The sequence below is a fragment of the Eretmochelys imbricata genome, chromosome 3, assembly GCF_965152235.1.
Source record: "Eretmochelys imbricata isolate rEreImb1 chromosome 3, rEreImb1.hap1, whole genome shotgun sequence".
Taxonomy (NCBI): domain Eukaryota; kingdom Metazoa; phylum Chordata; order Testudines; family Cheloniidae; genus Eretmochelys; species Eretmochelys imbricata.
In genome coordinates, this window is record NC_135574.1 from 127,224,626 (window position 1) to 127,242,719 (window position 18,094).

The 18,094-nt window shown below is 39.1% G+C and overlaps 1 protein-coding gene across 6 annotated transcripts in view; it reads left to right on the top strand.

Moving 5' to 3' along the window:
• Window positions 1–18,094, top strand: part of AFDN (afadin, adherens junction formation factor) — a 217,634-nt gene that overhangs the window by 158,979 nt on the left and 40,561 nt on the right. For all 6 annotated transcript variants that reach the window (XM_077813348.1, XM_077813344.1, XM_077813349.1 and 3 more), the window contains one exon: window positions 3,062–3,148. In XM_077813348.1, the coding sequence (XP_077669474.1) occupies window positions 3,062–3,148 (87 nt within the window). The remainder of the gene's footprint in view (window positions 1–3,061; window positions 3,149–18,094) is intronic.

Genomic DNA, 18,094 nt, shown 5'->3' on the forward strand with positions numbered 1-18,094 from the left:
TTTTTTTCCATTTTCATTTTTGTTTTGCTTGTTGGAGCACTCTTGGGCAACAAGACTCAGTCTGAAAAACACTTATTTTACCTTTTTGTAAAAGACCAGTACTACTTCAGTGAGAGGTTTGTGTCATAGCCTAAATATTTTGATATTGTTATAATTGCATTAGTTTACCAAAAATATAATATGATGAAATCAAGAAAACCAGAATTAAAGCAGAACGTGCCATTCCCCTACTCAGCTGCTTCGAAGAAATCATTAGGATGGAATGATAAAGTGTCTGCCAAATTGAGAGATGGGGACTCAAGAAATCCTAAACCCAAAGGTTTTTTCTTCATCCTTTCTAAAGCTGATGCAACAGTGGCATTCCTGGCAAAGGAAATGGCAATTCCTGCTAAGAGGGATTCTTTCTCAGAAGACCCTACAGACAGGATGGTAGAAATCATCATTAGACAGGATTTTCAAACTGCCTTTAGGAGCCTTGCTGGGAATTTTTTTTTTTTTAAACCACAATATCCTGGTTGCAATAGCATAAAGAAGCTTAGCCCCTTAGAACCATGCCAAATTTAAGTTGTTAGTAAAGAAAAAGATCTCCTTCCAATTCAGACAGTCACTGTTACTGAGACCCATCCTGCCTTGGTCCTAAAATAGACTTGAGGGCATGTCTCATTTAAGACATCTGGTGCTAATAGGCATCAGAAAAGTGAGTACAAGAGGTAGTGGAGCTGAGGTATTCTCTTGGGCTTCAGATTCTTCCACGCCATTTTTTCATCTCCTCACCTCAAGCAGTGATAAAAAGTATCAACTCATCCTGAAGGAAATCTTGTATGCCCTAGAGCTAAGGGCAGTAGAACTTGTCCCTTAAGAAAAGGTAACAAGGTTCTACTCCATATTCCTCATAGTAAGAAAAAGCTCTGGAGGAGTCTCGGCTGTGTACACTCAAAAGGCTAAAGGAGTTGATGAAGAAAACAAAAGTCAGGATGGAGACTGTCTTCCTCTGTCCCTGTAATCTCTCCAGGAAACTACCTCATATCAGTGGACCTGTCAGAGACTTACAATATGACACTTTCATCAGCCAAGTCTTCAGTTCATCCATAGCAGTTGTTGTCGTTAATACAAAATGTTACACTTTGGTCTCACTTACCCCTCCAGGAGTGTTCACAAATAATGATAATAGATTAGATGACTTGTCTGGGGATTTGTCTGTACCAGTTATTAGATGGTAGATCTCTTCATGACACAGTTAACGCTAATGGAGCTATTGCAAGGGTCTGCTCTCCATCATCTGAATAGATGGGATAGAGTTTGCTTATGTATTCCAGTTTCTAATACTTTGAATCTGATTGATTGGCTACTCAGTGATAAATCGTAAAACACTTTGGATGCTCCTACAAGATAAATGGCTCTTCTGGCCTCATGCAGGCATTCCACCATCTCAGACTATACGGGAGTGTGGACAAAAAGGAATAACAGCCAAAGAAAACAAAGTGTTTCAGCTCTTCGGGATTAGATCTCTGACCATGACACCTCAGGCCTCCTCATTAAATAATGCCATAAATACAGGCTCATCCAAGTCTTATGGTATTCATGCTCTTTGGGACAACCTGTCTAGCCAAGCCAAAAATTAAAAATGTCTTCCAGTAAATAGTGGAATATAGTATAAGACATTACAGTTAAGAAGTGAACAAACCTGAACTGCCTCCAGTATTTGGAAACGGAGGGTCAATATCCCAGAAGTCTTGGACTAGTTGGAGACCAGTCACAAAAAGGAAGTAATCAAGTAACACATTGTCCATTTGTCACTAATGTAAGCTAATATCACCCTGAATTACATACAGTAGATCTCATGAGTAAGAAAGTGCCATTTTTAAGTTGTTTTTTTAAAAATAATTTTACTTTGTGAAATCCATAATGAAGTGGATAATTTGGTTCTAGAGCAGGTGATGACGACTTCTTTTTGAGCCACCGATTTTTTTGAGAGTTAAAATTGAGTTTTACTCCTTGTGGGTAGTCTGTAAAATTTTAAAAATAAATACTTCTGAAGATTTGCTTTACATTGACTTAGTTTCTAACCCTTTGCAAAGGAGCTGAAAGATGGAAGCAGTGACAAAGCTATATGTTCCCTGGGTCTTGTGACTTTTTCCTCTACATAGTGTTTTTGGAGAAATCTGTCATTTCTCCAGTGGGTTTTTAATGGACTTGAAACCTGATTGTGTTCCAATTTAAATCAATGGAAAAACTCCTATTAAATAAAATGGGAGCAGGCTCCTGTTTTGCCGCAGTCTTTGGCACGAGAGTGCTGGGGTAAACTTCACTTAGCATTTCCTTGCTTTTAAAAAAAAAATTTAACTTTGCCACAGTGGTGTTTCATTTTTTTAAATTGTGTAACTTTTGTCTTATGAAACTCGCAGTGAGAGAGTTTTGCTTCATTTGGACACTACTATGGGCTTCATATACTTAAGATTGTAGTGTCACCTACATTACCTAACAGGGTATTGGCACCATAAGAGAATACCATGAAAATTACCTACTGCAAATATTCACTGGTGATTTTTTTCAAACTTAAATGTCTTGCTTGCTTTTTTGTGAAGTATTAAAAGGTTTTAATCTGCTCTTAAAATATTTATTGCCCCAGTATTTTTTCACATTAATTTTGTTTTCTAGAGGTTGGGTTTAAAAAAACTGAAACAAGGTTCAAAGAGCACAGTTATCATAAAATGATTTAACTAGTTTTCAGCTTTTATTTTTGTTAAATGATTTTAGAATTGTAGATCTCTTAGATCTCAGTAAATTTTTAGGTAGACTTTGGCCTTTCCTTTGGCAGTGATCTGAGCACAGATGTAATGCTGATAACCTCTGTCTAAACTAATACTAATCAAGAGTCACAGGTGTTAAAGTGAAAATGATTTGTAAAATGAGCTTTTGTATGTCAACAGGTATTCCATCCAATCATTCATTATTGTTTATTTTATTGATTTAGACTATTTTATGCAGAAATCTTCATACTCAGTTTTGCTGTTAATGCAAACTTGCATGTTTGTTTCCCTCCCTCCCCCCTATTTGATAGGCTCAGCCTTTGAGGAAAGAACCTGAAATCATCACAGTAACATTAAAGAAACAAAATGGAATGGGCCTAAGCATTGTGGCTGCTAAGGTATGAAAACATATTGCAGTAAAATCATCAAGCAACACTTTTTACTTTAACATTTCCTTAAACGTGTCCTGGGAAAGTCTATGTTGCATACCATATTTAGCCTGCTAGGTTCCTGGCTATGAAATGCTGGTCTATAAAATACACAGAATCTGAACAAAGTAAGAGAAACAACAATTTAAATCAGAAAATTTTAATATTGAAATTGTGTCCTATAATGAATTTTTGGATTTAATTTTGTAATTTAGCACTCTTAATATTGACCATATCACACTAATAGTTAATATATTACATTCATACTTGTATTTCTTTAAGTTAAATATTGATGCTATCAACCCTTTGTATTTGGATATTTAGGTTTTGATCTGAGTGTGAAAAGATAATGAAAACTGATTCACTGCTAAAAAAAAGTAGTAGAAACTCTTTATGATAAGGAGTAATAAATGCCAGTTTTTATGGAAGTGTTATGTTTTTATATGCATTAAAATTTAAAAATGAGTTGTTAAAAAAATGATTCTAGTATGTAAATGGAAGTTTCTATCTACTGTGTAGTGAACTGAAATTAGGTGCCTATGTGATTTTAATATTTGTTCCATCTTATTGATCTATAAAATACTATATGCAGAGTAGGTGGGCCAAGAGGAGGCTCCCTTTTGAAAGTTTGCCTTATAAGGGGTACTGGCTATAGATCCGTCTTGGCTGTGGTAACATAAAGAATGCACATATTACTCCAGCCACCAGATGGAGGGCTCTACCTATTGGCTAGGTCTGTCTATTATATGGGCTTTATGTAGCAGACACAACATTCTCTTGATTTTCAGCTTTTAGTGTGATTTATTTATTAATAATTTATATAACTGTGGTGCCCAAAAGCCCCAATCATGAGTAGGCCATGAACAAACACATGAAGAGACAATGTCTTTTTGCTGTGCAGTAGATGACCTGTGTCAAAACACTTAAGTTACTGTCCCAACGAGTTTACATCCTAAAGATGCTATTATCTGACGGCTTTTAAGCTGTCAGACATGACTGAGTACTTGTAAAGATTTTTCTTTTAGCTGAAATTTTGCATATTTCAGAATGTGTTTCTGCTTGAGGGGTGGTGGAGTTTTGATTATTTTGTATTTATTTCTAATGTTCTGTTCCTGCCATCGGGGGTGGGGGGGTTAAGGAGTATACACCTAATTAGCATCTTGGACTACAAGAAAATAATATCAAAATCTGAGAAATTAGAGACTAAAAATTTTAATTTTGTGCTATTGACATGTTAGTGCAGTAGTAGTCTGAAAGACTAATAGTACATGAGTATTGACAGTACCCCAATTTATCTGCACATCAGACTTCTGACTGCCAACTGAATTTCAGTTCAGTGTTTGCTCGATATGGAAGTGGAACTGGTTTATTAAATTGATGAGAAGTCCTAATTTAGCGTGAAAAAACTTTCTCATGTAAGGAGGAGCAGGGATATGAGATGGGGAAAATTGCTGTTTCCATTGGAACTGACTTCCCTGTCGGGTACACAGTTTTCACTGACAGCATACTCCTAATTTATAGCAGCAGTACACAACTGGGCTACTGCGTGATGTCGAAATAAGTTTTAAAAAGTTGAGGTTAAAAAAATTATTCTCACCTGTGTGAAAAACTAGTAAGAAGCAGATGTTCTGTCTCCTTATCCTGATGTTAATCTATGGCTATGTAGAAAATCTTTTTTGCCCAGCTAATGCGTATTTGAAATAGCAAAGTAAATAGTGAAATCTGTTATGTGACTACTTAAGAAACCAGTAGAATATTGGTTGCATAAAAGAGATGGTCTTTCGTTGAAAGCTGAATCAAATGGTCCTAGAAATAGAATGGAGATATTTTTCAAGTGGTTGCTTAGAACAGAGAATTGCTTATTAGAGAGAGCTGTTTTTTCAGTTTTCCTGTATTATCATAAAAGTAATAAAAGGTGCAAAAAAGTGTACAGGCAGTGCAATTTCCAAAGTTGTGTAGAAAAGAGCAATTGAAATTATGTAAATGGTATTTGAGAAGCTGTAACAGTGAATATATTTTCTCATTTTTTGTTACTTTCCTTATCTATTGACTCTTGGTTTTTCCAGTGGATTTCAGTCATATATTTTGCATTGGTACAGAAATTGAAATTCTGGAATGAGGGGAGAATGCAGTTTTGTTTTGTTTTTGTTCGTTGTTTTTTCCCTTGCAGAAAACGAGGAGGGAGAGAGAGATTACATTTGTTGAAATTTGCCAGGTCTAAAAAATCATTATGCTGTGAAATGAAGTTCTTAAAAGTATGGACTATCCAAAAAGACTGAGACCGCATGTGTCAGAGTGGAATTAATTTGTCGGTTGCACTCGCACACCATTGTTAACATTTTGCAAATTGTTTTTGCAATATTTCTCTTCAAAATTGGAAAAGCATCGACTTTCAAATAATAATGTAAAATTATATTTTATTGTACAAAATGAAGGCCTCTCTCTGTGCTGCAGGTGGAACTCTTGGGCCCTTAGGTGACAGGAGTGCTTCAAAAAAGGCAATAAAACCTGAAAATTACAATGATTGCTCAGTAGATGGCACTGTTACAAATAATACAAGTATCAGTTTACTCGGCTGGAGATACTTCCAGTGCTAGAGTTTAAATTATGAATATAGATCTGTCTCTGACTTCAGTGACAAAAGAACTGTACTCATTTCATTTCATTTCCAATAAACCTGGACGATTGGAAAAAGGCAAATATATTGCCTGTCTTTAAAAGGGAAGGAGGAGAATCCAGGGAACTACAGTCTGCTCAGCTTCACCACAGCCACTGGAAAAATCATGGAGCAGGTCCTCAAGGAATCCATTTTGAAGCAGTTGGAGGAGAGGAAGGTGATCAGGAACAGTCAGCATGGATTCACCAAGGGCAAGTCATGCCTGACCAACCTGATTGCCTTCTATGATGAGATAACTGGCTCTGGATATGGAAAAAGTGGTAGATGCGATATTCTTTGACTTTAGCAAGTTTTTGATATGGGTTCCCACGGTATTCTTGCCAGCAAGTTAAAGAAGTATGGGCTGGATGAATGGACTATAGGGTGGATAGAAAGCTGGCTAGATTGTCAGGCTCAACGGGTAGTGATCAATGGCTCCATGTCTAGTTGGCAGCTGGTACCAAGTGGCGTGCCCCAGAGGTCGGTCCTGGGGCCGGTTTTCTTCAATATCTTCATAAATTATCTGGAGGATGGTGTGGATTGCACCCTCAGCAAGTTTGCAGATGACACTAAACTGGGAGGAGAGGTAAATACGTTGGAGGGTAGGGATAGGATACAGAGGGACCTAGAGAAATTGGAGGATTGGGCCAAAAGAAATCTGATGAAGTTCAACAAGGACAAGTGCAGAGTCCTGCACTTAGGACGGAAGAATCCAATGCACCGCTACAGACTAGGGACCAAATGGCTTGGCAGCAGTTCTGCAGAAAAGGACCTAGGGGTTACAGTGGACGAGAAGCTGGATATGAGTCAACAGTGTGCCCTTGTTGCCAAGAAGGCCAATGGCATTTTGGGATGTATAAGTAGGGGCATTGCCAGCAGATTGAGGGACGTGATCATTCCCCTCTATTCGACACTGGTGACGCCTCATCTGGAGTACTGTGTCCAGTTTTGGGCCCCACACTACAAGAAGGATGTGGAAAAATTGGAAAGAGCCCAACGGAGGGCAACAAAAATGATTAGGGACTGGAACACATGAGTTATGAGGAGAGGCTGAGGGAACTGGGAATGTTTAGTCTACGGAAAAGAAGAATGAGGGGGGATTTGATAGCTGCTTTCAACTACCTGAAAGGGGGTTCCAAAGAGGATGGCTCTAGACTGTTCTCAGTGGTAGCAGATGACAGAACAAGGAGTAATGGTCTCAAGTTGCAGTGGGGGAGATTTAGGTTGGAAATTAGGAAAAACTTTTTCACTAGGAGGGTGGTGAAACACTGGAATGCGTTACCTAGGGAGGTGGTGGAATCTCCTTCCTTAGAAGTTTTTAAGGTCAGGCTTGACAAAGCCCTGGCTGGGATGATTTAATTGGGGATCGGTCCTGCTTTGAGCAGGGGGTTGGACTAGATGACCTCCTGAGGTCCCTTCCAACTCTGATATTCTATGATTCTAAGGTCAAGTGCGGAGTTCTGCACTTAAGACGGAAGAATCCCATGTTCTGTTACAGGCTGGGGATCGACTGGCTAAGCGGCAGTTCTGCAGAAAAGGACCTGGGATTACAGTGGACGAGAAGCTGGATATGAATCAACAGTGTGCCCTTGTTGCCAAGAAGGCTAACGGCATGTTGGGCTGCATTAGTAGGAGCATTGCCAGCAGATTGAGGGAAGTGATTATTCCCCTCTATTCAGCAGTAGAGAGGCCACATCTGGAGTGTCGCGTCCAGTTTTGGGCCCCCCACTGCAGAAACGATGTAGACAAATTGGGGAGGGCAACGAAAATTATTAGGGGGCTGGGGCGCACTATTTAGAATCAGAGAATATCAGGGTTGGAAGGGACCTCAGGACATCATCTAGGTCAGCTCCCTGCTCAAAGCAGGACCAATCCCCAACTAAATCATCCCAGCCAGGGCTTTGTCAAGCCTCACCTTAAAAACCTCTTAGGAAGGAGATTCCACCACCTCCCTAGGTAACCCATTCCAGCGATTCACCACCTTCCTAGTGAAAAAGATTTTCCTAATATCCAACCTAAACCTCCCCCACTGCAACTTGAGACCATTACTTCTTGTTCTGTCATCTGGTACCACTGAGAACAATCTAGATCCATCCTCTTTGGAACCCCCTTTCAGGTAGTTGAAAGCAGCTATCAAATCCCCCCTCATTCTTCTCTTCTGCAGACTAAATAATCCCAGTTCCCTCAGCCTCTCCTCATAAATCATGTGCTCCAGCCCCCTAATTATTTTTGTTGCTCTCTGTTGGACTCTTTCCAACTTTTCCACATCCTTCTTGTAGTGTGGGGCCCAAAACTGGACACAGTACTACAGATGAGGCCTCACCAATGTCGAATAGAGGGGAATGATCACGTCCCTCGATCTGCTAGCAATGCTCCTACTTATACAGCCCAAAATGCTGTTAGCCTTCTTGGCAGCAAGGGGGCACTGTTGACTTATATCCAGCTTCTCGTCCACTGTAACCCGTAGGTCCTTTTCTGCGGAACTGCTGCCTAGCCACTTGGTCCCGAGTCTGTAGCATTACATGGGATTCTTCCATCCTAAGTGCAGGACTCTGCACTTGTCCTTGTTGAACCTCATCAGATTTCTTTTGGCCCAATCCCCTAATTTGTCTAGGTCCCTCTGTATCCTATCCCTACCCTCCAGCATATCTACCTCTCCTCCCAGTTTAGTGTCATCTGCAAACTTGCTGAGGGTGCAATCCACACCATCCTCCAGATCATTATTGAAGATATTAAACAAAACTGGCTCCAGGACTGACCCTTGGGGCACTCCGCTTGATACCAGCTGCCAACTAGACATGGAGCCATTGATCACTACCCGCTGAGCTTGATCTAGCCAGCTTTCTATCCACCTTAGAGTCCATTCATCCAGCCCATACTTCTTTGAGAAGAAGTTTGCAGACGAGAAGAGTGAGGGGGGATCTGATAGCAACCTTCAATTACCTGAAGGGGGATTCCAAAGAGGATGGAGCTAGGCTGTTCTCAGTGGTGGCAGATGACAGAACAAGGAGCAATGGTCTCAAGTTGCAGTTTGGGAGGTGTAGGTTGGATAATAGTTTTTCCTATTTCACTAGGAGGGTGGTGAAGCATTGGAATGGGTTACCTAGGGACGTGGTGGAATCTCCATCCTTTTTTTAAGAGGTTTTTAAGGCCCGGCTTGACAAAGCCCTGGCTGGAATGATTTAGTTGGAGTTGGTCCTGCTTTGAGCAGGGTGTTGGACTAGATGACATCCTGAGGTCCCTTCCAACCCTGATATTCTATGATTCATAAAGGAGGAATGGAGTGTTGTGCCATCTCAACACTGATCTCTCTCAGTTATTAAGTGAAACTGATCAGCTCCGAAGGGACTCCTGTCTTGTCAACATTTGCCAGTCAGAAGATGACTGTAATGCAAAGTCACAGGCATTTTTGGAGAAGAGAGGGAAGTGGGAAGATTCTCAGATTGGTGAAGAAAATGAAATCCTTTTCACTCTGCATTTCTTCCCCCCTTCCCCTTGTCCTTATGGTGGAGTTCAGTTTGTAATACACACAAAAATAGTTATAAATGTGATTCAAAATTGGCCCCACCCTTCAATTTATATAATTTTACATTATAAATAAGTGGTATGTTTGTCAACACAGCTTTTGAGAACCCATGTAACAAACAAGTGTGCATGTGCAATGAATGAAAACAAATGTTAGCAATGAAACACCTGTTTTGAGCTTATAAGAGGTTATTAAAATGATTTTAAGAGTTAGAAAAAAATACCTTGCAACATCTTTTAAAACTATGAATAGTTGTATTCTGTTTAAAAAGATTAAATTATACAGGTTGTCCAGCGTTGTTATCCAGAAAGTCCAACTGCTGCTCCACCACTATTGTAATATTGCATGTTTTTCTGTACTAAAGCCTTTTGTAATTGTGCCTCGAATAGCATCACAGGGGCACTGAGTTTTAGGGAGATGGGAGTGGTTGGGCATCAGTGGCAGTACTGATTTTTGCGGTTGTGTGCAGAATTTGGTTGCTCTAACCCTGAAAGATGTTGTGATGTTAAAAGCTGCTTGACTCTCAACCACATTGCGGTTACATTTTATGAAATCCAGATGATTTGGAAGCAGTATGTGCGTGCAGTTTACTTTAAAAATATATCACTTTGGGGAGGGTGGGGGGGTTAGCATGTGACTTCTTACCCATCTGTGGGCCAGCACATTACTTCCTGTTTAATTTGGAGGTTTTTTGTCTTTTGAACAAGAGGTCCCTTTTTGTTTTTCTAGCAGTTTTCAAAGTTTAATAAAGCTCCTAAAGTAAATGAAAGTCAGAGCTGCATAAGTGATTACGTAAGAGTCTGAATATTGTATTGGTTATAGCTAGTGTTGATAAATGCCATACAGTGTCATAGCATCCAGCTCAGAATTATCTTGATGGGTGTCTTGGAAAATCTAGCAGACTGTCGTGTTGGTTTCTGTTGAGGGCTGAGAGAGAAGTGGAGAATTGTTTGTTGCTGGGTTTTTTTTAAGGATCTATAGTCCCAGAGATCAAAATGTGGTTTTCTGTTGTTGGAAGAACAGAATCCATGGTAAGTTTGTTCAGGGTTCTATTTGGAACTGTTTTGCTGTAAAGTTTTAAATGTTATACCTGAACTTTTTCTTGTACTCTTGCCTGTTTAAACCTGTCTGTAGGTATTTGTTCTGGTAGCAGCTATTTAATGTAGCATGCAGTTACACAGTTGGGGTAGTGGCTAACTTTTCAAACATTAGAAGGGGGAAAAAAACCCTATACTTTAATTCTAAGTCCTTTCTTTTTAAGCACTTCTCAAAAGAAAGACTTGTGGTAGTGACAGTTTTTAGCTTTTTACTGTTTAAGTAACACCACTGACTGCTACTATTTTACTTTAAAAGAGCATGAATAGCATGACTTATGATATGCCTGCTTGTCATATTAATTGGCTTTAATCCAGATTCCTCTAAATGTCCCTGTTTACCGTTTATAAAGTGTTGTAAGAATAATTAAAATTGACATCCTAAACAGTACTTGTAAGAGATTTTAATATTTTGTGGACCTGGTCTGTGAATAGAATAACAGACCTAGAAAATGTGCTCCAGTGACTCAAACTATTTATTGAATTTAAGGTATATTTACAGAGTGGAGAAATGTAGATTGATACTGTACAAAACAAGGTAGGGTTTCACCGTCTTCTGTGAGCACAGTAGAACAGAAATGGTTTACAAGAAGCTGCTGATTAATGAACACAACCAGTGTGTGAAGACTGACTTAAACGTATTATGTTTTTGTACTTTGAAGGATATGGGACCTTTCTCTTCCATTTATTAAAATTAGTCATTTGTTATAACCACAAGGGAAAAAGTTAGTCAACAAAACTGACCCAGGAAAAACATTTCTTTCAAAACACAAATAAGTGTATTTTTCTGTAAAAATATGGTAATTGGGTAAAGTATTTCCATTGAATTTACTGAAATAAAGTAATCAGCTGATGAGATACAGGCTTTTTGAAAAAATTACAAACATTTCAAAATCTGAACATGACAGATTTTGCCATTCGACACTAGAAAAAGGCATTGCCTTTCTAAAAGATTATTTTGATTGTTATGTAACTTTGGTTTTTTTTAAGGATGAATTAATTAGAATGTGGGATAAGTTATTTTCTAGTCTAAAATGTATTAATTGTATGAATGATCAGTTGTACTAACAGTTACTGGTTCTTTAGCCCAATTTACATTGGTATAAGTTGGTGGTGTAAAAAGGGGCTGAAATGGGATTGATTTTAATATCAGGAATTTTGAATATATTGTGGGATATCTATGCAAATCAGGAATTTCTTTCTGATATTTTACGTGTGGCATAGAGAACTTGTTTGTTAGGCAATCCAGAATTAACTGACTTACTAAAAAAAACTTTAAAATCGGATTCTTCTGTCACCAATAGTACTTTTAGGATCTGAACTTCACCAGTATATGCTGACAAATATGTATGAGTATGTTTACCATGAGTTAGCAAACAACAAAGCATTGGTATACTTTTGTACAGTTCATTATTTCATTGTTGACATGCAAGCTTCTCTTCTAGTAGAATTCTAGTGTTTTGGCATTCTGTGGACGTGAATGGACTTATACTTGATCAGTCTGAATGTTAGTTTACATGCCTAAAGGACATCTTGTGCATTATTTGATGTTATTGAGCAAAGAGGGGTTTTTCTGGTGCCTAATATTATTTCAGATCAGGCATCTCAACTACCTGTGCTTCTTAATAACCTCTTAGAACTGAGAGCATTTCATTAGCATTATCACCACAGGGTTTTTGTTTTTTCATGCCTCTGTCTCCTAGAAGTAAGTAATTATGGAAGCTGCCAGTTTAGCTCATGCCATGGGACATACAAATAAGCAATTAACATGGTGGTAAGTGACTTGCTTCCTGCCAACTCATCATTTTCAGTGTTTTTTGTAGCTTCTGGTACTGAGGGAAGTTCCATGATAGGTAGCTGCTTCTTCTTCCTGTTTCTTTGTCTTATAAGCTTATGGCACCCTGGCTGCGCGCGCGCTCTCTCTCTCTCCTTTATCTGAAGCCACAGATAGAGTTGCCAACTTTCTAGTTGCTCAAAACCAAACACCCTGGCCCTGCCCCGCCCCTTCTCCGAGGGCCCGTCCCTGCTCACTACATTCCCTCTCCTTCGGTGGCTTTCTGTCCCCCACCCTCACTCATCTGGGGCTGGGGGTGCGGGCTCCAGGGTGAGGCCAGAAATGAGGGTTTCAGGGTGCGAGAGGGGGCTTAGGGCTGGGGCATGGGGTTGGGGCTCACGATTGGGGTGTGGGCTTACCTTGGGTGGCTCCTGGTCAGCAGCACAGCATGGGGAACTAAGGCAGGCTGCCTGCTCATCTTGGCACCATGCCGTGTGCACCCTGGAAGTAGCCAGCAGATCTGGGTCCTAGGTGGGGAGGGGGGAGGGCAGGAGGTTCCATGGGCTGCTCTCACCTGCAGGCACCGCCCCCCCGGCCAATGGGAGTGCGGAGCCGGTGCTCGGAGTGGGGGCAGCACACAGAGCCCTGTGGCCCTGCCCCCTGCCTAGAAGCCAGACCTGCTGGCCACTTCTGAGGTGCGGTACCAGCCAGGACAGGTAGGGAGGGACTAGCCTGCCTTAGTGCTGCATTGCCCGGTCAGCAGTGCTGACCAGAACAGCCAGGGTCCCTTTTTGACCGGGTGTTCCCACTGAAAATCAGACCCCTGGTACCCCTAGCCACAGATCTGATTCAGGTGGACAAGTAAGATTTCACTCAATGCAGGTTTCGACTATATATTGCAAATGGGTCACCCAGATGTTTGTTTTAATGTCGTCTGCTGGGAAAGCACTTCTCCCTAGAGCTAAGCTCCTTGCAAAACTGGGTGGATATGCTAATTCTACCTGTGCCATAATAGCTAAGTATTCAGGCGCTTCCTAACATACACAAAATATTTTATTTCATTATGATTGCTTCCTTTCCCTCCCCACTCCAAAGACGGCAGCATGTTGGAAGGAGGAAAACCACAAAGGAAGAGTCCAAGGATCACAGTCTATTTAGGGTGTTCTATTTTTTCATTAAGACAGTCACAAACAGATTACATCTGTTGTAAGTACAGAAGGATAGGTGTGTGGGGAACCTGCTCAATTTATTGTGCAATAGAAACAGTATTCAATGGTTTTTCCTGTTGATTAAGCTAGAGGGGAAGGGGGCATAGTAAGTGTAGAAGGTTTAACTGGTATTCCATCTACCATGCGTGATCAGCTTAAGGCCTTTTGGCTATGCACAGTAAACAATACAGAGAAGGTGGGTTTAATTGGACCAGCTTCTTTTGGACAACTTTATTGGAGCTATCAAGATCCATGGGGTCCTACACATGCCTATTACAACTTGTAGTGTACCTCATCCAATGCACTAAATGCCCCAACAACAACGTGCGTGAATCCAGACAATTACTATATTCTTAAATGAACGTGCACAGAAAAATTACAAAAAACAGAAACACCATGTCACCTGTGGGCGAACACTTTTCACAAAATGATCACTCTATATCTGATCTCTCAGTCCTTGTCGTCAAAGGAAACCGGCACAACACCTTCAAAAGATGAGCCTGAGAACCTAAATTCATAACTCTGTTAGACACCAAAAATCATTGACTTAATAAAGATACTGGATTTATGGCTCATTACAACAGTCTATAACTCACTAACACTCCTTTATCCTATGACGGTAAAGGTGTTAACTGCCCACCTTCACCTTGCAACGTGTGTTAACTGCTTATCTGTTTCATTCATGTATTTAGCTGTGACACTGAGTTTCCCAGATCTGAAGAAGAGCTCTGTGTAAGATCAAAAGCTTGTCTCTGTCCCCAACGGAAGTTGGTCCATTGTATCTCGAATATCCTGGGACCAATGCCACTGGAATAACACTGCTAATAGTAATACTGTAGCATCCTGATTGTGATTTTTCTCATTCTCGAGGATCTCAAAGTATATTACATAAGATCTACAAAAATTATTCATAAAGAAATAGCTTCTGTCACCACTGAAAAGTAGTCTCAACTGGTCTGGAAATTGTTAGCTGTTTAGCAGGACCCAGCAACATTACATGTGATTTTAAACTCCGTCCATCTGAAACTGTCCACTTGAATTGAGATAGGTAGAATGTAATTATCTCATGTTCAGTTTCAACACCAGCGGCTAAAACCCATCTCTTGAAAAAACAGCTCTGGAATATTTGGCTTGTACAACAGAGGTCCTGCCCAATTAATGTCTCACCCGCAAGGCAGCACCACCAACCATTAGTTCAGTTCAGTACTGACACACAAGGGAATAGTGTCACTGAATCAGAAGTAGTATCATTTCTGGTAAATGGCTTGACTCCAGATATCTCGGTGCTTTACAGATCTGAATAGTACTTGAAAGTGTGTGTTAAAAGTAAAGTCCTCAGTTAGTAAACTTTAAGCTCAGAGTGTCAACAAATAATTGATATTTTGAAAGCTCATAATTTGAGGTAAGTGAAGGGTTCCATGCAGATCTAAATTTTAGATTTCTGTTGCAAAAGCTGGAGAATACTGAATAACATATCTGAACCTTGTGGGGACTGCCATGTTAAAGAGGGTTTTTCATGAAGGTTTAGAAAAGATTTAGTCGACTGAAGTATTTTCCTCCTCCTCATTTTCTTTTTTCTTCCATGTCTTTTAAAGTAGGAGTAAAATTCAAGGAGGTAAAAAGCCCATTGCATTTTCAATTTCTGAAATCCAGATTCCTTAGCAATTAGGGAGAAATAGTGGTATTTTTCATCAATAAAGAGATTTGGAAGAGATTGATTTTTAGATGGGTGCGATTTAGTGCTGAGACAAAGATGATTTGGCACCCAAATCAATGTACTTTTGTCTAGATCAGTAGATATCACCTGCCAATAACATCTACCGAACATATTAGAATTAATAGCAAGGCAGTTAAATCAGATGGAAACCAAAACCAGGTAAAAAGGAAGCTAAGAATGAAGGAAAATAAGATATGTTTGATACTGTTTTTAATAGAAGAAAAGCATAATTTTTTTAGAGATGTAAAGGTTCTTCTTTTTCTTTCTATCTACTTTGAGAAGCAAGTCTTACGAAACTGTAGGTGAAGTCCAGTTAACTTACTGTTTTGTGCTTGAGCCTGTAGTGTTTTCACTGGACATTTTTTTAATAACAAATTAACAAATACCTAGTGTGAAATCATGGTTTCATTAAAGTCAGTGACAGAACTTGCACTGATTTAGCCCTGGTTTTTATTCACTTCTCTTTGGGATTGTAAACACTGAATATGACTCAGCAGATTCATTGGATGCTTTTGAACTTTAAGAAATTACGCATGTATGAACTGTGGCATTTTTCTAGCTCTTAAGGTGTTTTGAATTTGTCTTCCAACCCCACATTACTTAGTATTTTAACAAAAGTATGGTCATTGTCATTCAGGTGCATTGTGTGTCTCTTCCAGCTGGTGACGTTGTTTGGTGGCAGTGTTTGAATACCTCTCAGTTTTACTGGAGGAGGGTTTTTTGCTTACAACTGTACTTTCTCCAATTCCTAAAATGTTTCTGGTTTTTTTTCAAGGGGGGGAAGAGTTTGCATATGTGGAGCATGAGTCAGTTTAAAAAATCAGTATGTTGGGTTGGTTTTTTTTTTTTTTTTTTTTTTTTTTTTGAAGAGCACCACATGAAACAAAGCAGCTGTAACCACAATTAAAGGAAGCCGTTCTGCATACAGCAAGCTGGTTCACCTCATTTATGTTTGGAGATTATATGGAGTGTGGTTTAGAGTATTTTGTCTAATGATGATAGATTTCCAAAGTTGAAATTGGACTGGGGGGACTGAACTTCCTCTGCCAAGGAGTTTTTGACCTTCAAATGGAGGAGATGTTTTTGCCCTCATTGTAAATGTATAATCAGTAGTTACTGAGTTGGTTTCCCCCATTCTCCTGAACTGATGGCAAATTAAAAAAATGTCAGGGTCACAACATGTTCTGTACGTAGATAAGCAGATTTACATGCTCTTTCTTGACTAAGGCTGACCTGTGAAATCATATAACTTTTGGGGAATGTGGGTGTTTGGTTTTTCAGAAGCCTTTCCTTTATACTTCATAGTGAGTTGCATATGTAAACCAGCTGGAGTAGTTTAGTAAACTGGTGTACTCTTAGAATGCTTATAAATGTAGCTTATTTAAATACTTGTAGATTTACTGCTTGCCAGACAAGTCAAGCTGAGACTGATCCTATTGCATAAACCTGCCTTTAAGGATGTTTATAAAACTCCTGATCTTCTGTATAAGCTTACAGAGACGAGAAAATGAGAATTAGTCTTGATGACACCAGTGAATACTACTGTTTCGGGGGGCAGTGGGAAGAGTGGAGTAAAAATATAGCTATCAAGCCTGGACTCTTTTATCATGGAGCGGAAGTTATATTGGTTTGTTAAATGTTCTAGTTACACAGATTATTTTGTATCCCTGAAAATATGCTCAGTTACTATAATGCAAAAAAAACCCCCCAAAAAACAAAAAACTTTCTAATCCAAAGATACACATACAAAGATTTTTGTTTTGTTTTTTCTTCTCTTCTATATTATTATCCTTATTTATGAAGCCTCATGAAAGGAAGTGAGCTTTTAATTATCAATTCAGTTGAGTAGATCATCTAACAATATTTCAGATTAATCTCAATTAAATGTAATAAAATAAGGCTTGTTTTAAGCTATTCTTCAGATCACTTATTTTAGGACCAGGCTTACTCCAAGTAAAAGTTTTGTGATTAATCCTTTCAGAAATCCATTTCAAATAGCATGGTTTTTCAGTATAAAAAAATGGATTTAGCCAATGTGTTACGCTCTTATATCTATGTTCCTTTCTGTATCATTCCCTCCTTCCTTCTCAAATAGGTTGTAAAAAAGTTCTCCATGACGAGAACAAATATAATTTTATTCCCATGGCTGAATCGTGTGCAGAGTGCATACCAATTATTCTACTCACTTTTTAAAGTATTTGCGGTGTTATTTTCTTATCTTCTTTTGGAGCCTAGCTCTTTCTTTCGTTTTCTGAAATATGTATTTCCTGTAGATAACGTTCATAATTGTCATTAACAAAAAGGCAGGGTGCCCAATCTGACTTCTGATTAACAGGTTTTTGCATTCTAGACTTCTGGCTTGATACGTAAGCCTGATCTTTTCAACCATTTCAGTGGGAATAATACTCAGGGAACGATTGGAGAATGGCTCAATACAACTTCAGATGTTTGTTACATAATAATTGGAAAATTTAGATATCTTTTATTTTAAAGCTGTTTCCCCAGAGTACTAAGCATGTGAATTCTCAAACCACTGAAAGCTACCATGGAGTTAAAGCAGAAATCTTCAAGTCCTCACTCAAGTCACTTATAAAATTTGAATATATTTCCTATAACCTAAAGTAGATGTTAATACAGTTAACATACTGTAGTAACATAATTCATGTTTGTATTAATGTTTTGCGCCCTGTAATCAAGCATAATTCTTAGCTTTACCAGTTTTATTGTCATTTTTAACTGAATAGAAAGCAAGGTGTGTGAAGCTGAACAGGTATAGGCAAACAATAGTTGTCTAAAACTTGTAGCAATGAGGCATTGCCATTAATTATCTGCAGAAATACAGGTTTAGCTACAGTACCTGCATATGCAAATATATTATACAGGTGCCTAAGCTCACATGTTTGAGACTGTCTAATGCTACCTTTCTGTACATTTCTTCTGA